This window comes from Heptranchias perlo, chromosome 8 (assembly GCF_035084215.1).
Source record: "Heptranchias perlo isolate sHepPer1 chromosome 8, sHepPer1.hap1, whole genome shotgun sequence".
Classification (NCBI taxonomy): domain Eukaryota; kingdom Metazoa; phylum Chordata; class Chondrichthyes; order Hexanchiformes; family Hexanchidae; genus Heptranchias; species Heptranchias perlo.
Genome location: NC_090332.1, coordinates 67,370,412 through 67,393,095, shown reverse-complemented (window position 1 = coordinate 67,393,095; position 22,684 = coordinate 67,370,412). Strand labels below are relative to the sequence as shown.

Genomic DNA, 22,684 nt, shown 5'->3' with positions numbered 1-22,684 from the left:
ATCCCTGCGGTACCCCACGAGTCACTGCCTGCCACCCGGAAAAGACCCCTTTATCCCTTCTGTTTCCTGTCTGTCAACCAATTCTCAATCCATGCCAGTATATTCCCCCCAATCCCATATGCTTTAATTTTGCACACTAACCTCTTGTGTGGGACCTTATCAAAAGCTTTCTGAAAATCCAAATACACCACATCCACTGGTTCTCCCCCATCTATTCTACTAGTTACATCCTCAAAAAACTCCAGTAGATTTGTTAAGCATGATTTCCCTTTCATAAACCCATGCTGACTTTGTCCAATCCTATTAATGCCCTCCAAGTGTTCTGTTATCACATCTTTTATAATAGACTAGCATTTTCCCCACTACTGATGTTAATTAATCCTTTCTCATTGCACAATACCTAGTCCAGGATCGCCTGTTCTCTAGTTGGTTCCTCAACGTATTGGTCTAGAAAACAATCACGTACACACTCCAGGAATTCCTCCCCCACAGTATTATTGCTAATTTGGTTTAACCAATCCATATGCAGATTAAAGTCACCCTTCTTGCCTGCATCTCTAATTTCCTGTTTAATGCCCTAGCTTACATCTCCACTACCGTTTGGGGGCCTATTGACAACCCCCACCAACATTTTCTGCCCCTTGGTGTTTCTTAGCTCCACCCATACAGATTCCACATCGTGATTTTCCGAGCCAATATCCTTCCTCACTATTGCATTGATTTCTTCCTTTACTAACAATGCTACCCCACCTCCTTTCCCTTTTTGCCTGTCCTTCTTAAATATTGAATACCCCTGGATGTTCAGTTCCCATCCTTGGTCACCCTGCAGCTATGTCTCCGTAATCGCAACCATATCATAACTATATCATAACTGTTAATATCTATCTGCACTGTTAATTCATCTACCTTATTGCGAATGCTCCGCGCATTAAGACACAATGCCTTTAGACTTGTCTTTTTAAGATTGTTAGTCACCTTAGTATTATTTTGCACTATGGCCCTATTTGTTTTACAGAATAAGCCTAAACACCTTGATGGGTTTCCTTCCAAAAGGAAATATGAGCTCATTTTCACAAATACAAATGCTGCAAAAATAGTTATTCCTGTTAGCATCTAATTTTCTGACTACACAAGCTGGTATGCTATGCTGCATCAAGAAATAAGACTATGACAAGCTGTTCTTCATCTGCAACATCTATAACAATGATCTTTACCCAATGTTTACACACTCACCTGGGCAACCCTTGACTGAAGGCAAGGGTTTGCAGACATTTAGATAAAATGTACGATTTTTCCCATTTTCAGCTGTGTCTACTGCAATCCAAGGATCTCGATCCCTTGCAAGGTCATTCAGGTCATATTCATTACCTGCTGCATCTGAAACAAGAATCAAGTTATCTAATAATAAAGTGAATTCACTACACATTACATTGGCCCAAAAAAGAAGTAATGTTTTATCTACTGATAAACATAATATAAAATAAATACTTGTAGAGTTTTATACAAAGCAATCAGTTGCCAAACATATCAAGGTTCCCACCTAAAAGTACAAAAAAATGTTTCTACAAGACTAAACCTTACATTGTTTTCACAAGAGACTCACTAATGCTTCATCCCAAGTCAGATTTATCTAACACATATGCACATAGGTGTTATACTGGGGAAATTTAGCTGACTACATAACCCACTTGAAGAGTTATGGACCAGTCATTTATGATGTTTTTATACTCCATCAAGCACGACACAGTCAATGTGCACCGTGAAAGGGTTAGAAAGCTGAACACTGAGAATGTTATATTTTCACTTTGGTCAGGTAATCATACCTGCCAAGGTGACAGCAGCCGTGGTACCACAAGGCAACAATATCTGACACACACATGTTATGGTGCAACGATAATGTACAAGTAGTCCAGATTCGCAAACACTCTTTGGAGATGTTAAGCCAGCCTACAGTCACATTTCATGGATCAGTTAATCATTTGTTGGGGACACTTTCATGATACTGTCTGTTCAGAGTTTTCAAACAAAACGTTAAAAGTTATATAGAAAGAAGTGCTACTTGCAAATAAAATCCTTGGGTGCTGAACAACTTCAACTACATGGTCACTTGCTAGCTGAAGGGTGCAATGGACAGCATGTCAATTTTCCAATGGGGGATACAGTGCAGACGCCAAACACTTCCCAAATGATACCACTGAGATCGGGAATGCAGCAGAGTGCAAAGAAAGGAGCTTACACTCCTCTCCATGAAGAAAGAATAATTGCAGATAATTAACCATTAGTTATTCTCAGATTATATTATAATATTACATTACTAAATCCCTGCATAATAACTTTAAAATACAATGTATTAACTATATAGTGCAATACATCGACCCCTTTTATTAAATGCTGCAACAAATAACTGGTGGTAATCCATCTGATCCTTGTATGTGCAAAATGCAATAGCATTAACTAAAATGGAATGCAGGGATGATTTATTTCATCATGCCATGAAAAAACCTCAACAGATCAAATGGGTTTTGGATTATTTGGACTGTCCAAATAAAATATTTAACCTGTACTTGCTCAATGAGCAAGTATAATCACTGAATTGTGTTCATTTATAACCGACAACTTTAAAGAATGAATGAATTACACAGGATTAAAATCACTTACTTACCACTGACAAGGCAATCCACAAGAGCTGGGGAACAAGCCAATGATGTATAAAATTCAAAGTAGGTGTCGTGGACGTGTGAAGTAGTGCCAATTTCTTGTCGCAGAAACTTGAGCTCCCCAGGATACGAATCAGTGTCGCAGACAAAACGGATATTAAATGTATCCTGAAGCCCTGCACATTACAGCAGTAACAATTTCTCAGATTATGGGACCATTTGCACCAGAGAGTGAAATATTAACATCCTCAATTACACATTTTATAGAAAACTAAAAATGCATCCAAAGACACAAAAGATAGAGTTAACCAGCACACTAAATTGATATCTGGATGAAAGGGTAATCTTATTCATATCAAAACACTTAGATATTTGAGCTTTCAAGAAAAATGTCGAGTTTTTAGTAACCCAGTGCCCAATGGATTGGTGCATTAACAGCCCACACAGACTGGGGGTCAGAGTGAACAAAGTGGTTAACCGTGAAGAGGACTAAACAACTTGGAGGACAAGTCGGTTAGTAGTTTAGATGGATGGATAAAACTTAAATGTGGAGAAATGTGAGATGATATATTGAGAGGAAAGAGAAAATATGTAGCAAACCAATAGAAATCGCTGATGAGCCACAGGTGTGGCTATGGTGACAGTTTTGCCACATGCACTAATTTTAGTAGAAAATACCTTACATACACTAAAATATAGGTAAATGCATTTCACTTTATTTACAAGGAGAGACTAGAGAAATTGGGGCTCTTTTCATTACAATAGCAAAAGGGTAGAGATGTTCAAAATTATGAAAGTTTTTCCTTATGTAACTTATCAAAACCTATTTCCAATGGTCGGTGAGTCAGTAACTAGAGGACAATAATTTAAAATCACCGCCGGAAGAACAAAGGGAGAGGTTATGTAGGAAATGTATTTTTATGCAGAGGGTTGTTCGGACATGGAATGTTCTCCCAGGAACAGTGACGGAAGCAGAATCCATAATAGCTTTTAAAAGGGAAGTGGATAAATTTTGTTTAAAAATGTAAAGGGTATGGGAAATCCGGAGGATATGGTACTAAGTGGATTATTCTTAGAGAGCTGGCAGAGGCCTCCTTTGGTCCTGTAGAATTCTATGACTAAAGTTTATGATCGTGGACAGGGCAACAGGAAAATATGGAATGAAGGATACACATCACAGCTGAATTTGGTTCTGGAAACAAAGACTTGGAGTAAAGTGCCTAAAAGAAAGATGAGGTGCTATTCCTCGAGCTTCACTGGAACAGTGTAAGAGGCTAAGAACAGAGAGGTTAGAGTGGGAGTGAGACAGGGAATTAAAATGGCAAGAACAGTCAAATTGGATTTCTCACTAATTCATGCTCTGATAACCCTGGCCCAGAAAGTGATGGTTTACTCTGTGCTCTGATTGTTGGGATGTGATAAATGGTGTTTTTGCAGATGACACTATATCTAAAATAAAAACAGAAAATGCTGATAAAGATCACCATGTGAAGCCGCATCTGTGCAGAAAGAAACAGTTAACGTTTCAGGTCGAAGACGTTCCGTCAGAACTGGAAGATGTTAAAGAATTAAAGTTTTCAAGTGCAGAGCTGGGGAAAGTCGGTTGGGCGGGGGGGGGGAGGCGGGAGGGAAAGAACAAAAGGGAAGTCTGAGATAGGGTGGAGGGCAGGAGTGATTAAATGACAAAAGGGATGATGGTGCAAGGCAAGGAGAGTGGTAATGGGACAAGTAAAGAAACAAAAGATCGGTCTAGAGTAGCTGCAAATGGCAACAGCAGAACCATTACCAGCACCTGCAGTCCAATAAATAAAAAAATGATTTTTTTTTTAAAATGGCAGCAGTGGTTATGGTCTGAAGTTACTGAAATCAGTGATAAGTCCAGAAGGTTGTAAAGCGCCTAAATGAAAGATGAGGTGCTATTCCTTGAGCTTCATTGGAATAGTGTAAGAGGCCGAGGACAGAGAGGTTAGAGTGGGAGTGGGATGGAGAATTAAAATGGCAAGCAATCGGCAGGTCAGGATCACGCTTGTGGACAGAGTGGAGGTGTTCAGCATAGCAATCACCCAATCTGAATTTGGTCTCCGCATTGTAGAGGAGACCGCAGTGTGAGCAGCGAATACATTACACTAAAATTGAACAAGTACAAGTAAACCACTGTTTTACCTGGAAGGAGCATTTGGGGCCCTGGACGACAGGAAGGGAGGAGGTAAAGGGGTAGGTGTTGCATCTCCTGCGCTTGCACAGGAAGGTGCCATGGGAGGAAAAGAGAGCGGGTGTTGGGGGTGATGGAAGAGGTGTCGCGGAGGGAACAGTCCCTTCGGAATGCTGGGAGGGGAGGGGAAGATGTGTTTGGTGGTGGCATCTCACTGGAGGTGGCAGAAATGACAGAGGACAATACGTTGAACATGGAGGCTGGTGGGGTAGAAGGTGAAGACAAGGGGCGAGGGCAGAAATGCGGGAAATAGGGCCCTCGACAGTGTCCATCCTGTCAACTACAGTGGAGGGGAATCCTCAGTTGAGGAAAAAGGAAGACATACCTGAAGCACTGGTGCGGAAGGTGGCATTGTCAGAACAGATATGACGTAGACAGAGAAACTGGGAGAAGGGAATAGAGCCCTTACAGGAAGTGGGGTGGGAGGAAGTACAATCAAGGTAGCTGAGAGAGTCGGTGGGTTTATAATAGATATTGGTTGACAGCCTATCCCCAGAAATGGAGATAGAGAAGTCGAGGAAGGGAAGAGTCAGAGATGGACCATGTGAAAGCGAGGGAAGGGTGGAAATTGGAAGCAAAGTAGATGAAATTTTCCAGTTCGAGTCCAGCCATCAATATAAGATAGTCACTAATAAATCCAATAGGAAATTCAGGAGAAACTTCTTTATCCAGAGAGTGGTTAGAATGTACAACTTGCTACCACAAGGAGTACTTGAGGCAAATAGCTTAGATGCATTTAAGAGGAAGCTAGATAAACACAAAGGAAAAAGGAATAGATGGGTATGCTGATAGGGTTAGATGAAGTACGGTCAAAGGAGGTTCGTGTCTGGAGCATAAACACCGGCATGGACCAGTTAGGCCAAATGGCCTGCCTCTGTGCTATACATTCTATGTAATTCTTTATCTGAATATGCCCTTACCTGACTCAACTACCAGTGCACCTTTGTACATGAGGGTTATGAGACCATCAGTGGAAACCTGAAGTGCTGTTTCCAATCCAACCGGACGCGTTGGTTTCTGTTCATGCACCTCACATCCAATTGCTGACTTGTTGCCTATTTTCCCACATTCGTTTAAACCACGACAGATGTTGAGCTTTAAAAGAAATGAAATAATTGATGTTATTAGTCTAGAATAGGTACAATATGTATTATTTTGGCACAGCAGTAAAAAAAATTGGTCACATCAAAAACCTAAAATTAGAATTTAGCCTTTTTCAAAAGAAACATTAAGCTGGCCAGGAAACTAAATTAGAGATGTGCTCTGATAAAATTCTTCAAAATATTTTGTTTTGAAATTGATTCATTGGAAAAAAGATGAGGTAAAAACAGAACCAGTCAAACTGGAAGCCACTGCACTATATGAAGAACTCTCATTAAACTTACACAAATGTTTTGGCATTCTTTACCCTGACTCAAGAACATAGGCTTAAACCTAAAAGGCATTTTTAAATTGTAAAATCTATGCATCAAGTTTCAGAGTAGTTTATTTTCTCTCATTAATTGTACAGTAGAATGAATCTCCCCTACTAAATCATCTTAATATCTATACAGCATTAAAAAAACCTGAAGATTTCTCAATGTAGAATGCTTCAGATTAGTATTTCACATTTTTAAATTGTAAACATAATAGAAAACACCCAATGTTCACCGAAAAGACCTTCGATAAGGTACCGCATTGTAGACTCATGACTCAGGTCAGAGTATGTGGAATCAGGGGACAGGTAGCAGAATGGATAGCAAACTGGCTACAAAACAGAAGAGTGTAGGGGTTAAGGGTAGCTACTCAAACTGGCAAAAGATGGGAAGTGGTGTTCCACAGGGATTGGTGCTGGGACCACTGTTGTTCACAATTTACATCAACGATTGGGACTTGGTAATCGAGATACAATTTCAAAATATGCGGACGTCACAAAATTGGGGTGTGTAGTTAATACAAAAGGAAGAATGCGTTAAAATGCAAGACGACATTAATGAACTTGTAGAATGGGCGTGTAATTAGTAAGAGTGAGCATTTTGATAGGAAGAATAAGGAAGCCACATATTGCTTGGATAATAAGAGTCTAAATGGGGTACAGTGGCAAAGGGATCATGGGATATAGATACACAAATCAAAGTAGCTACGCCGGTTAATAAGGCCAGAAAAAAGGCAAACCAAGCACTGATTCATTTCTAGAGGGATAGAATTGAAAAGCGGAGAAGTTACGTAAACTTGTATAGAACCTTGGATAGACCACACTTAAGAGTACTGTGCACAGTTCTGGTCTCCATATTATAAAAAGGATGGATATAGAGGTATTGGAGAAGGTACAAAAAATATTCACAAGGATGATACAAGAACTGAAAGGATATATTAACAGGAAAAACTAAGCAGGCTGGAGCTCTTTTCTCTAGAAAAGAGAAGGCTGAGGGGCGACCTGATAAGAGGTCCTTAAGATAATGAAAGGGTTTAATAGGGTAGACTTAGGCAAAATGTTTCCACTTGTGGCGGAGTCCAAAACTAGAGGTCATCAATATAAGATCATCTCTAATAAATCCAATAGGGAATTCAGGAGAAACTTCTTTGCCCAAAGAGTGTTAAGAATGTGGAACGTGCGATCACAAGGAGTAGTTGAGGCAAATAGCAGAGATGCATTTAAGGGGAAAGCTAGATAAGCACACGAAGGAAAAAGAAATAGAAGGAAAGGAGGTAGGTGAAGCAGGGAGGGAGGAGGCGCGTGTAGAGCATAAACACCAGCATAGATCAATTGGGCCGAATGGCTTGTTTCTGTACTTTACACTCAATGTAATGCTCAGTAATCTAACCTTAAATGTTACTTGGTTTCCAGTCACTGAGTAACCTGTGTTGGATGCCAGAGGCAGAAAGTTAAAGACAAAACCAGTGTTGGGATCTTTCGCTGAGCATTTCTGGAAAGAAAATCATACGGATAATTTCAGTTCAGCAACTAGTTCGCCAAAAACACAAAGGATTAAATTATAGGCATACATGTTACACACAGAACCGTTTCTGCACCATTTCCATGGAGATTGTCATTAACATTACCATCAATCGCTATCACTCTGGAGCATCAATAGGTTCCGATACCATTGGAATTTTACATCAAATCTAGACTAAACATCGGATTCTCCTGATCATTGGTTACACCAGTGAAAACAGTGTGAATGAAACTGGGCTGGGGTCAGGGAAGAGTTATCTAATGTTATGGACTAAGAATGGCAGAAAATCAGTCTTTAATTTTCCACAGTTCAACACCAGCGCTAACATAGTAAGCGATTTTAGTATAGGAGTCTCGGCACACTCCTGACCGAAAAGCAATTTGAATTGAATTCAAACTTTCCACTGTAGACCAATCCTAATCCAAGGATATCATTTCTTGCCAAGTTTGATGTGTTTATTCAGATTCAACAGCAAAGTACAATCTGTTTACCTGTGGTGGATTAACTTGACAAAAAACAAATTCACCTTTTGAGCATTTGTACAATGGAAAACCATACAACCATTTCATATAGTCAATGTACAAAAATTTAAAAATGGATTATTCCTCCACCCACACGGCTCTTATACATATCCTTGCAGTTGATAAACAAAATAGGTAGATGATTAGGAACAGATCATTTTTATCCCCTCAGAGAAATCTTAATCTGGATGCAGAAAGTGTACAAAGTTGGGTGCAGAGAAGAGATGTTTTTTGTGAATTACAATTACAAATTTTGTATGAATTGAGAGATGAATACTAATTAAGGATGAAAGTGTATACTGTTAAATTACTTTCAGAAACTAACACCGAATTACAGCCTTTGAGTATCATTTATCAGGGCAAATATTAAGTTAATGGATAGAAAACTGTATTTTTTCCCTCAAAGAGAAGAATATTCCATAGTAGGATTGATTTTCAAATCCGTGCCTAAAGATTTAACATTCTTGATCAGCTCCATCACTTCCTTTACCTCATTCCAATCTTCAGTTGTGACAGGACAGGCTGCTTCAGTTTCCCACAAAAACGTGACCACACAGTCCTTGTGGTCAATGAACCTTGGACCAGTGGACTATGAAAGTACATAAAACCAGTTAGCATAATCATCGCACAAGGAATACTTTGCCACTATTTCCACAGACACCATCATCCAGGTCAGCACTGACACAATCACTCTACAAGAAGCTCCCATTTAAACCAATGGAATTCTGAATTAGATCCCAGGGATAACTTTGACTTGGCACTCCTGCCAGGAACATTGTCTACCAGAAATTTGGGCATGTGTTGTACATAATTTTCCAACCATTAAAGCAATGATCAGCAAGTCCTATATCATGGCCACCCAAATTTATGATTTTCACTTCCATTGGTGAGGTATCTCCCCAACAAGCATGCAAATTAGCCTGAGTGTATAAACTCCTTTTAGAAGTGTGATAAGCTCTCACTAAAGATTGAACCTTCAGTGTTTAACTGAAGCATTGGGCCCAAGCAAAATGTTGTGTAAATGGGGACTTCGGAGTTTTAAAAAGTTAGATTAAGTGCGCTTGTATTATCTGCAAGTGTTCTACATCTTTCACAACTATGTATTTAGTACAGTGATACAAATACTTGAAAAACAAGTGTCAGAAGGATACGATATTCAAAGGAAATGCATGGGAGTATTTACAAAATTCAGTACATATTGATGGCATATGCTACTAATGACAACATTTACAACTTCGCTGAGAAAATTAGATTACACCAAAACAATCAGTGTTATTCATGAGGGGTTGGTGGAGAGGCACAAGACCACAGTCAATGCTTAAAGACCATACAGATCTTCAGTAGATTTCTGGAGTAAACACCAATTTTTTCCATTGCTAAAAAAATCTCAGGACACAGTATTCAGTAAGCCTTGGATTGGCTTCATGAAAGCAGACTAGTCAGTTGGTAAACCTCCAAAATCAAAAGTTTGCAGGTTCAAGCCCCACTCCAGGACTTGAGCACATAATCTGAGTTTATACTTCAGTGCAGTAATGAGAAAATGTTTTGCACTGTCAGAAGTAGCATCTTACACATGGATGTTAAAATGAGACCCCGCCCACTCTGTTCAGGCACTATCCAAAGAACAGAATTATCCTGGTGTTCTGTCCCACATTTCTCCCTTAGCCAACACCTCTAAAGAGCACTAGTGTTGCTGTTTGTGGAACCCCAAAGTGTATTTGCCTATTCACAGATCAGCCATGATCTTATCAAATGGCGGAGCAGGCACGAGGGGCTGAATAACCTACTCCTGGTCCTATGTTCCGATGCCTACATAATAACCATGATTGACCTATAGAAAAGTAACTTATTGGCTGAGAAGTTTTTTGGGACATCTTGAGGATGAGATATGGTACTAGATAAATGCACGCTCTTTCGTTCTATGGCAAAACATAAGGAAGTCTCATTAGAATGAGAAGGTACATCGTGGGTAGTAATGATAAAACACTGTGAAACTCAGGCCCTATGTTGCACAAAGTACTACTGCTGAATTTTATTGTGTCCATAAAAAGCCTTTTTTAAAAAAAAATTGTACTTGCCCCTCTCCCAACTGGTAGATAAGACTATCTAATAGCTTATTCCAAAAGCAGGACAATCCCAAATTACTGGTAAATAAATATACTTAAAAAACATTCAGAAAAAGGAGTGTTTAAAATTAAGGTTGAAACAATCGGCATGCAAGTTTAGGGTCTTTGGAAAATTGGTGCACATATAGTTGTAATCAATGCAAGTAGTAAATAACCAATTAGAAAGGAGAAAAACACAGCGGCTAAGTCAATGAGGAAAAAGCAAACTGACTGACGTTCAAAGAGGAAAACCAGGACAAATCTGCCGTATTAAAAGCACTCCCTTACTAGGTAAACCAGTTATTGCTAAAAGCTGGAATGTAAAGAGGTGGTAAAAGGGCAATTTCCTTACCAGTTCTTCTTTTGAACAACTCAGGTGAATATGGGTAGTGTAAGAGGTTTGTTGATTATCTGAATTGGTACATGCAGAACCATTTATATATTCCAAAACAATTCGTCCATCTCCTTCTAGCTTGGGGCCATTTTTGGCAATTCCCAGATTGCTAATGGATACTTTTTCATAAAGTACACCCTAAACACAAATCAAATGTTATATATAAGCAATTGTACATTATTAACACGAGCTTCAATTTTCCACCGTGCTGAAATCTATACTTAAGTTTTTGATAAGTTTGTTGAACCATATAGGAAAATCGAGGATATAGAAACACCACTTTCAGAGAACCTAGTAACAACTTGCATGACAGAAAGTAATTGTGTCTTGCACAACCATTTTTAACATTGACTGGAAGGAGTACATCTGGAAAGGTTCTCAGTTTCAACAGGCTTGTAACACAATGTATATTGTAATCTTGACTCCCACATCTGCGTGTGTAACTTTGACTAATTAAATCTCCTGCTGCATTGGTCATGGATAATCTGCCAATCTTCACCATAGAGTCCAGGCAATCAAGCACTTTCAGGAAGGGCTAATGCAGGAAGTCGAGACACCCAAGTCTGTACTGAGCAATTGGTGGAGCCTTAGGAGTTCTCCTTCCCACTGGTGTCTGGGCTAAGATAGTACACGGAACAGCTACTGCATTTTCAGATTAGCAGAAAGCAAAATGTCCCATTCAGCCTCTAACATTAAAAAAAGTTTGTAAATGGCAATTTATACCAGATACAGTTGCACCATAATGGTATGAAGCCACAGTAATGTGCGATTACCAACCTGGTGATGGTCTCTCACACCTGGGGTGACTTCAGAACCAAAAGTGCACTATAAGTTTGCACAAAGGCTTTATGTCAATGCAAACTGTACAGCACAGTTCAACTACTCAGCAGTTAACAGTAAATCACAGAACTAATGGTTCTTTAAAAGGCCAATAAGAGGAGCGGCCAAATAAAAGAAATATCAAGAGAAAGACAAAAGTGACGTCACAGAGGGGCGCCGAGGATAAGTCAGTGTAAGTATTTATTTCACTGGTAAGTGTTTTTAGTAGTTAGTGTGTTTAGTGGTTAAAGTCTTTAGTGGTTAGTCTGATAGTGTTAGTTAAAAAGCCTTAAAACTAAAAAGTTAAAAAGAGCGACAAACCAGAGCAGTTAAACAAACCCAGGGAAAAATCTCAAAAGGTGATGTCATAGTCAGCAAAGATGGGGGAGCTGTGAAAATTAAACTAAGTCTTCAATTTACTATACTCACTATAATTAACTATAAGCTATAGTTAAATAAATCAATATTCAGAATAATTAATTACTAATTAATTCAAAATCAAGCTAAAATCCATCTACTAAATATTATCTAGACCAGAAGTTTTTGCTCTCTAAGCTATGGGAGTGGTTTAAACTAAGAGCTAGGAACCTATAACTTGCTGTTACTTTATTAAATTAATAATTTAAATGAGACAAATTAATTAGTTTTTAAAAAACTGAAAATAAACTAAGTGAATTAATTACACAAAAAAAACTTAGATTAATTAAATAAATAAATAAAACAAGGTTAGATAGAGAAAGCAGTGCAGGTGGTGTGCTGTGACTGCAGCATGTGGGAGTTTGTGGAGAGCAGCGTGAACCCAGGCAACCATATCTGAAGTGTCTGCAACTCAAGGAACTTCGTCACAGAGTTACTGAGCTGGAGTCCAAGGCGCAGACACTGCGATGCATCAGGAAGGGGGAGTGTTATCCGGACACTTCGACCCAGGAGGGAGTCACGCCCCTTAGGTTAGGTAGTGGTTTAGATTTGGTTAGTCGTCAGGGACAGGAGGACGTGACTGAGTCAGGCAGGTAAGGGGGCCCCAGATGTAGTGGTGGAGGCACCTCAGTCTTTGCCTTTATCCAACAGGTACGAGGTACTTGCTACCTGTGTGGATGAGAACAAAGGCTACAGAGAGGTTGGGCAAACTGACCCTGACACCGTGGTACAGGAGGCCATTCAAGTGGGGGAGTGAAAAGGAATACGGTAGTGGTAGGGGATGGCATAGTCAGGTGGTAATTACTGTTCTCTGCAGCCACAGCCGGGAGTCCTGAAGGCTGTGTTGCTTGCCCAGCGCAACGGTTAAGGACATCTACTCACGGCTGAAGAACTTGGAGCAGGAGGTGGAGGATCTAGTTGTAGGAACCAACGAGTTTGAGGAACTTGGGTCCAAATAAAAAAGTAGAACCTCAAAAAGGTAATAATCTCTGGATTACTACCTGAGCCACACAAATTGATATAGGGACAAACAGATTAAAGGGTTAAATGCATGGCTGAAAGAGTGGTGTGGGAGGCAGGAGTTTCAATTCATGGGGCACTGACACCATACTGGGGAAAGAGGGAACTGTTCTGATGAGATGGGCTCCACTTAAAATGGTCTGGAACCAGTGTCCTGGCGAATTGAATAACTAGGGCGGTAGATAGAGCTTTAAACTAATAAGGTGGGGGTGGGATAAGGGAACAGTTCAAGTAAAGGTAAATTTATAAGTCTATAGAGAAAAGTCAAGGCTGCAGAACAGAGTAGCATTTTGGGTAAAAACAAGCAGAGTGTGTCAGGAAGGGACAGAGAGTTTAACAAAGGTAATGGGGCATTAGTGACTAAGATCACAGAGAAAAATAGTAAAAAGTTAAAATTAAAGGCGCTGTATCTGAATGCATGAAGCATTCGTACCAAGATAGATGAATTAACGGCACAAAGAGATAAATGGGTTTGATCTAGTAGCCATTGCTGAGATGTGGTTGCAGGATGACCAAGGTTGGGAACTAAATATTCCAGGGTACTTGACTTTTAGAAAAGACAGACAAAATGGAAAAGGAAGTGGGGGTAACTCTGATAATAAAGGATGAGATAAAGGCAGTAGTGAGAAAGGATCTTAGCTCAGAAAATCAGGATGTAGTATCAGTATGGGTAGAGATAAGAAATAACATGGGGCTGAAAACACTGGTGGGAGTAGTTATAGTGTTGGACAGAGTACAAATCAGGAAATTAGGGGAGCATGTAACAAGGATAATGCAAAAATCGTGGAGGACTTTAAACTTCACAGACTGGACAAACCAAATTGGCAAAAATAGTTTGAAGGACTGCCTTCGAGACAGTTTTCAGAACAATGTCGAGGAGCCAACTGGGGAACAGGCTATTTTAGGTCTAGTATTGTGTAATGAGACAGGGTTACTCAGTAATCTTACAGTGAAGGATCCTCTGGGGAAGAGTGATCATAATATGATAACATTTAATATTGAGTTTGAGAGTGATGTAGTTAAGTCTGAAACTAGGGTCTTAAATTTAAACAAAGCCAATTACGTAGGTACAAGGGGTAAGTTGGCTAAGGTAGATTGGGAAATTAGATTAAATGATATGATGTTAGATAAGCAATGGTGAACATTTACGGAAATAATTCATAAACATACATTCTCTCGAGGAATAAAAATTCCACGGGAAAAGTGGTCCAACTGTGGCTAATTAGAGAAGTTAAGGATAGTATTAGATTAAAAGAGGCTTACAATGTTGCCAAAAAGTGTAGTAAGCCTGAGGATTGGGAGGGTTTTAGAAATCAAAGGGAAATTGTATCTGACAAATCTACTAGAGTTTTGAGACTGTAATTAGCAGGGTAGACAAGAGGGAACCAGTGGATGTAGTATATTTGGATTTTCAAAAGGCATTCAATAAGGTGCCACACAAGAGGTTGCTACACAAGATTAGGGCTCATGGGATTGGGGGTAATATATTAGCACGGATTGAGGATTGTCTGACAGTCAGAAAACAGAGTAGGAATAAACGGGTCATTTTCAGGTTGACAAGTTATAACTAGTGGAGTGCCGAAAGGATTAGTGCTTGGGCCCCAGCTGTTTACAATCCATGTCAATGACTTAGATGAGGGGACAGATTGTAATGTATCCAAGTTTGGTGATGATACAAAGCTAGGTGGGAAAGTAAGCTGTGAGGATGATGCAAAGCGGCTACAAAGGGATATAGACAGGCGAAGTGATTGGGTAAGAAGGTGGCAGATGGAGTAAACTGTGAGAAAATGTGATATTATCCACTTTGGTAGGAATAAAAAAGCAGACTATTTTTTTTTAAAAAGGTGAGCAACTAGTAAATGTTGGTATTCAGAGGAGATTTGGGTGTCCTTGTAACGAATCACAGAAAGTTAACATGCAGGTACAGCAAGCAATTAGGAAAGCAAATGGTATGTTAGCCTTTACTGCAAGGGGGTTGGAGTATAAGAGTAAGGAAGTTTTGCTGCACTTATATGGGGCTTTGGTGAGACCACACCATGTACAGTTTTGGTCTCCTTACCCAAGGAAGGATATACTTGCCTTAGAGGGGGTGCAACCAAGGTTCACTAGATTGATTCCTGGGATGAGAGGGCTGTCCCAAGAGGAGAGATTGAGTAGAATGGGCCTATATTCTCTGGCATTTCAAAGAATGAGAGTTGATCTCGTTGAAACATATAAGATTCTTAAAGGGCATGAGGGAGTAGTTGCTGAGAGGTTGTTTCCCTGGTGGGAGAGTCTAGAACTAGGGGTCAAAGTCTTAGGATAAGGGGTCGGCCATTTAGGACTGAAATGAGGAAAATTTCTTCACTCAGAGGGTTGTGAATCTGTGGAACTCTCTACCCTAGTGACTCAGTCGTTGAGTATATTCAAATTTTTGGACACTAGGCGAATCAAGGGATATGGGGATGGGGTGGGAAAATGGAGTTGAGATAGATGATCAACTACGATCTTATTGAATGGCTCGAGGGGCCATATGGCCTACTCCTGCTTCTATTTCTTATGTTTCTTTAAGAAGTTACTATTGCATTATGAAGTTATACGAATTTAATCCAATGATTTTTTTCACCTCGCTTTGATCAGCATTTTCTTACAATAAAAAGTGTTACTTCCTTCCATTCATAGCCATGATATAAACACCTATCAGAAATCCATTCAATGTAACATTTATCCAACAGACCCAGTCCCTGCCTCCCAACACTTGGATATAGGCTATTTTGTTGGGTCCATCCATTGAACAGATATTATACACGGTGGTTCCCTAATGTGTATTCTCTTTCTCACACTTTGCCCTATTATGGAAAGCAAAATCTAACTTTGCTTAATTTGAACTTCATGCATGTTAAATTTTACTAAATACATTTCCAGTTTTGTCCACTTACATGGCTTACCACAGAATAACATGGAAGTTGACAGTTTCACATTACAATGTAAATTGTATTGGTATTTATATGTATACTCACACTCTCTCTTTCATACTGCATCTGGCACACTGCTGCATAGCGATCACATCCTTGGACCAGGTTCAGAGGTCGACAGACATTGATATAATACTTCCTAGGGTTACTTGATGTTGTGTCCATGGCGAACCAGTTACTTTCATCACCATCTTCTGACTTTGATAAGCTGAGTGGAAGAGATTTTTGGAAAGCACAAAATAATCAACTCATTACAATAACTTACATTTATATAGCAACTTTAACATGGAAAAACATCCCAAGATGCTTCACAGAAGTGCAATCAGGCAAAAATTAGTGTCACATTTAGTGTAAAAGTTTCTTTCAGAAATCAGATATTTTTACATTTATAATGAAGCAGTCCGTGCCCACATGCAGCAAGACTTGGACAACATCCAGGCTTGGGCTGATAAGTGGCAAGTAACATTCACGCCAGGCAATAACCATCTCCATCAAGAGAGAGTGTCTAACCACCTCCCCTTGACATTCAATGGCATTACCATCACCGAATCCCCCATGATCAACATCCTGGGGGGTCACCATTGACCAGAAACTTAACTAGATCAGCTACAAGAGCAGGTCAGAGGCTGGGTATTCTGCAGCGAGTGACTCACCTCCTGACTCCCCAAAGCCTTTCCGCCATCTATAAGGCACAAGTCAGGAGTGTGATGGAATACTCTCCACTTGCCTGGATGAGTGCAGCTCCAACAACACAAGAAGCTTGACACCATCCAGGACAAAGCAGCCTGCTTGATTGGCACCCCACCCACTACCCTAAGCATTCACTCCCTTCACCACTGGCACACCATGGCTGCAGTGTGTACCATCCACAGGATGCACTGCAGCAACTTGCCAAGGCTTCTTCCACAGCACCTCCCAAACCCACAACCTCTACCACCTAGAAGGACAAGGGCAGCAGGCACAAGGGAACACCACCACCTGCACGTTCCCCTCCAAGGCACACACCATCCCAACTTGGAAATATATTGCGATTCCTTCATCTTCACTGGGTCAAAATCCTGGAACTCCCTACCTAACAGCACTGGGAGAACCTTCAGAGACTGCAGCAGTTCAAGAAGGGGGCTTACCACCACCTTCACAAGGGCAATTTGGGATGGGCAATAAATGCTGGCCTTGCCAGTGACGCCCACATCCCATGAACGAATAATAAAAAAATTTAGGAAAAAAATCAAAACCTTTATTAAAAATCCTGTTGCATTTTAAATTTTAAAGACCAAAGATCATCAGAGATTGGGCAAATCCAGCTTGTAAAGAGATATTCGCCTCCTCCTCTCTACCCCTTCCAAGAGTCCCATTGCTGAAAAATTTATACAAAAGTGTCTCTGATTTCATTCCTGAGTAATTTCTGGATCTTTCAGCCGAAACGCTATTTAGGTCCTAGAAATGGCAATGACAACACTGAGTTGTCTATTACTGAAGATATGAAAGGATGTACAGAATTTTAAACTGTTACTGACATTAACTTGACAAGCTTCAGGTAACCACATTAGAAGTTTGATTACAAAGTAGGCCAACCAGTGCACTGGGAAAGAAACAAGCTGAACTCCATGCTACAGAATCAAAGCTGAAATTTAACAATTGCAAACTTTAAGAATCTGCAGATTTATCAAGCTACTAAAGTTTGTGGAAAAAAATACTTGAAGGTCCACATGAACATCACATCCAAAGAAGTTTCTCCTGTGTGGAACAGCAGTAGAATGCTGAAGACAGTAGAAAAAAGCAAATCCAAAATGACCTTCGTACAGGAATGGTCTCAGCAAAGGTCGCCAGGATACAGCAAAGAGGAAAATATTAAGGACCAATGCCGCATTAACTTTCGTTATTTAGACAATGACCTAGTCAGTTACCATCAGAATCAAACCACAAGAATAATCAGTGGAATGCAAGCCCCTCCAGCTTTGAATCACTATCTTTCTAGATTTCCGACTTTCTTCCCTTCTTATTCCCTTTACCCCAAGTGTCTTCCAGTAGAATTTGATGTACCCAATTGCTAAGATCTTGACCCCACATAACATAGTTGTTAACATTAGTTGTTAACAGTGAATACGCAGTACAAATTTAACTTTGGTGAAAAGTGGTTTCGACTTCAAAGTGACACTAAACTTGGACGGAGTGTAAATCGGATGTCAAACACTTGAACGGACACCTAGGCCAAGTGGACAGAAGTGGCCTCCTTCAGGGAGTCTCACCCCATTTCCCTCTGGTGTCAGATCTGGGGCTCTGGCATCAGGCTATATTTATAACTGTGGCAATGGTGCAAAACAAAAGCACTTTGCACAGTTTCTTGAGGATGCACCCTAAACGTCACCAAGCATGAGCAATTGTAAGCACATTTAAGCATAAGGAGCTGTTTATCTATATTTTTAATATATAAAAGGTGACACCTCAAAATAGATCATGTTTTTGATCATGAGTGACTGCTGTGAAATAAATTACTCTGGTGTCAGATGAGCAATTACCAGCTACGAATTGTTTTTTTTAAAACTAGTCAAATGATATTTTTGAGATTTTTTTTAATAAGTAAAACTCAGTTTTTTCAAACCTGGGACTTCTCAAATGGTTAGAATTAGCAAAACCCTTCAACAGATTATTTACTGGATGAAAAATATCAACCAATAGGCAAGAAAGTTCAAAGAAATTTTTCCTCATCTCAGTCCATTCAGGCAAGCATTTGCTTGCAAGATCATTGTATACCTTGAGAAAAACTTCAAATGGAAAAAGATGGACGTGCCCACAAATCTATTACTCGGACATTGTCAAAACTGTACCAGCCTGCTTAGTATGCAGAATTGCAGTACTATGTTACTTCTACTAGGGGCCCTCGGTGAGCCTTTAGAACACCTTCCAGCTATATAGGCACCACGGCTATTACAGTACTGACTTTGGATACTTTGCGCAAGTTCACACACTAGAATTACATACATGCAGCATTCTGTACCTCATTTCCATATAGTTTACTAACTTTAGAACTCTTGGAAAAATCAGAACTATTAAATTGAACACCTCTATCTAGCTATAAAAGGGAAGCAGGCCCCTATCTGGTAGATATTGTAAGCAGTGTAGATGGAAGCATAAAATTACAGAGGTATTAATAGATTAATGAATAGGCAAAACTGTGGCAAATGGATTTCAATGCTGGCAGGTGTAAGGTCATCCACTTTGGACCTAAAAAGGGTAGATCAGAGTACTTTCTAAATGGTGAAAAGCTTGAAACAGTGGAGGTCCAAAGAGACTTAGGGGTCCATGTATATAGATCATTAAAATGTCATGGGCAGGTGCAGAAAATAATCAAGACTAATTGAATGCTGGCCTTTATATCTGGTGGATTAGAACACAAGGGGGTAGAAGTTACGCTACAGCTATACAATGTCCTGGTTAGGCCACACTTGGAGTAAATTTTTTTTTAAAAACAGTTCTGGGCACCACACCTTAGGAAGGATATATTGGCCATGGAGGGAGTGCAGCCTAGATTTACTAGAATGATACCTGGACTCCAAGGGTTAAATTATGAGGAGAGATTACACAAACTAAGGTTGTATTCCCTGGAATTTAGAAGATTAAGGAGTAATTTGATTGAAGTTTTCAAGATATCAAGGGGAACTGATAGGGTAGATAGAGAGAGAAACTATTTCCGCTGGTTGGGGAGTTTTGGACTAGGGGACATAACCTAAAAATTAGAGCCAGGACTTTCAGGAGTGAAGTTTGGAAACGCTTCTACACACAAAGGGTGGTAGAAGTTTGGAAAACTCTTCTGCAAATGGCAGTTGATGCTAGCTCAATTGTTCATTTTAAATCTGAGATTAATAGATTTTTTTGTTAACCAAAAGGTATTAAGGGATATGGGGCTAATGCGGGTATATGGAGTTAGGTCACAGATCAGCCATGATCTCATTGAATGGTGGAATAGGCTCAAGGGGCTAAATGGCTTACTCCAGTTCCTATATTATTCCTGCATTCATTTGGGACACAAGACTTGTACAAAACAGAAATGAAGATATACAGGCAGATTTTATTCTGATATCCCTCCACCCTGCAAAAAAATTGTTCCTAAAAATATAACTATACTTGATAGCATGTTTATTTTTGAATGTAGAACTTTAAAGTTTGAAGCATAACAATTTATGAATTTAACTATACAAAAATGAAGAGTCATGATGCTGAAGTCTTACCTTGACAAATCATACTGCTGCTTAGTAGCCTCATCAGTCACTATACATTCTATCGGCACTTCCGGGCAAGCATATTGAGTGTACCACTTGAAGTTATAAGTGTATTCATCTTCTTCCTAATGTAAATTTTAAAATATGACTAATTGTAGTGTTAACTTCATATTTGTATTATTCATCACTTAATCCAAATTGGAAACTTCGGAATTCAGAATGAAGCTATTTATGAACTAGGATTCATGAGTTTTGAGTTGCTATTTTCTTACCATATCCCACCCAAATACACAAAAACCACCCTTCTCAATGAATGTTTACATTTAATTTCTTTTTTGCTGCAAATTTAAAATCATTCCCCAGCCCGCACCCTGACTGCAGTGGCTTACCCCTTGGTATTCCTCTTGCAATTAAATCAGTCTTGCCTCTTTAGCTACAATTCATCTATTAATAGACTGGCAAGTTGACAGTCATTCCACCAGTTCAAAAATGCCCCAAGATTCTTTAAGGTGATATAGGATCATGCCTGCAATTCCTTACCAAGTTCCTGAGCTGGAAGTAGTCTTCGGGGGACAGTAGTAAACAGCCCCTAGTAGTGAAAGGACATTGTGCTGATATAATGTAACAACCTGTCCACACAACGGTCTAATAACTGACCTCAAATTCTGGATGCCCTTTTCCTGCATCCCGATCACATAGGAACGTTATGAGTGCGGACCGCTGAGTGTGCTGCCCATTGTTGTATGCCGTCCCATTTGTATAGGCCAGATGAATGATCCCATCATAGTACGACAGTTTGGAGTTGGACACTCCAAGGCTCCAAGCCTTTGTATTGCTAAGGATTAAGCACAGAGCATTAGGCGCATTGAAAAAATAATAATGACCAATTTCAGCTTCACGTCAGTGACCAAGGTGCAGTCCAGTTTAAACCCTTTTTCCTTCTGAACTACAGTAAAACCCTTTTGGCCATAAATAGGCACAAGCTGATGTTTTTCCTATTTGTTTTTATTGCAAATTGACGAAAATTTCATTGCATAAAATAAACACTGCAATTTATTGCATCAAGGCTGATCTCCTGAAGATAAAGGGTAACTACAAAGTGGACACCAAAGACTGATTCCAACTTTGGTTTTTGGCCCTTGTAAGGTATACAATTGTATGGGGGGGGGGGGGTAAAAAAAATTACAATTTAAGCCTTTTAGGAACAGCAGGAATACAAATAGCAATACAGACAATTACTCCAGAATAACACTAAATATCAGCCCATGCTCTGGAAATCAGATCTAAATTCTATAACATCTTAAAAAAACACAATGCAAGATGGATGCACATTTAATGACACTTCGCCAACAACCTAAAATGTCAGAAGAACCTCATATATTTGGAAAAATAGCTTACAAAACTAAACTTCTATGTTAAAATTTCAATCAAAATTTCATAAACATTTACAATATTCTATTCAATATTCATTCTCCATTTAGTGCACCAACATTCGTGAGCTGTACAAACACTTTGCTTGCACCAAGTTACGAAGACTACTTACTCTAGAACTACCTGACAAGCACCAGAATTTGCCGCACAGACATGCTGGGATACGTTGCCACAGACATTTATGTAGAAGTTGTACTTCGCAGATTTAACTAGGTAACTGCCATTCTGTTTGGTCAGGGCCGAAAGGTCGAATGAGAAGCCTAAGAATTAAACAAAAACAACTAGCTCCGACAGTTCTTAAACACAAGGTAACTAATAAAAGATTTTAAACTCTGAAAACAAGTGGATTATTGAATTAACCAGCAAACAAGCAGAATGACAAAGGGGGTGAGCTGTTGGAGATCAGCAATCTCCCTCCCTTCTGCAAGCAGTCTAAAAACTTGAATTAAATGCACTGAAGCACAAATACACACTTTTCCTAGAGGCTAATTACTAAATTAAAAATACCTGTTTAATCTATGAAAGATCTAGGTGTGCTATAAGACACCACTCAGTCCATCAATAAAGAGGCGGGCAATTGCAGTCATAGTACAACCCACACTTCAATTCATCTGTTCTCTGATTAGGTGTTCACACAGAGTGTGAGGCCCTGAAGCAAGGGCAATGAGAGTAGAAAATTTTACTCAGTACGTCATTTTCAAACCTGTCAATGCTCTTACTAGTCAGGGAACAAAATTATAAATTCTGGAAATCAGAAAGACAGAAAATGCTCTAAGTACACAGCAGGTTAGTCTGCCTTTTTTTTCCTCTCTTCAAAAAAGTGTGTTACATGCAGACCCTTAATTCTGATGCAGCATCTGCACGCAATGCATTAATCAGGCTTTCCCTCTTTAGATCAGGACACATGCTGTGTATTGATAGCATTTGCTATTTTTATTACTGGCCCAGAAAGGGAATTGCAGCTAAACACTAGGGATACCAAATGCACTTTAAGCCAG

General features: G+C 39.6%; 1 protein-coding gene across 1 annotated transcript in view; it reads right to left on the bottom strand.

Annotated features, from left to right (window-relative positions):
• The window catches only part of igf2r (insulin-like growth factor 2 receptor), a 176,450-nt gene that overhangs the window by 81,024 nt on the left and 72,742 nt on the right, over positions 1 to 22,684 (bottom strand). The window contains exons 15-24 of the mRNA XM_067989229.1: positions 21,799 to 21,946; positions 20,913 to 21,090; positions 20,265 to 20,380; positions 16,081 to 16,243; positions 10,784 to 10,963; positions 8,817 to 8,915; positions 7,674 to 7,775; positions 5,790 to 5,964; positions 2,663 to 2,833; positions 1,234 to 1,377 (exon numbers count right to left, since the gene is read on the bottom strand). Coding sequence (XP_067845330.1) covers positions 1,234 to 1,377; positions 2,663 to 2,833; positions 5,790 to 5,964; positions 7,674 to 7,775; positions 8,817 to 8,915; positions 10,784 to 10,963; positions 16,081 to 16,243; positions 20,265 to 20,380; positions 20,913 to 21,090; positions 21,799 to 21,946 — 1,476 coding nt within the window. The remainder of the gene's footprint in view (positions 1 to 1,233; positions 1,378 to 2,662; positions 2,834 to 5,789; positions 5,965 to 7,673; positions 7,776 to 8,816; positions 8,916 to 10,783; positions 10,964 to 16,080; positions 16,244 to 20,264; positions 20,381 to 20,912; positions 21,091 to 21,798; positions 21,947 to 22,684) is intronic.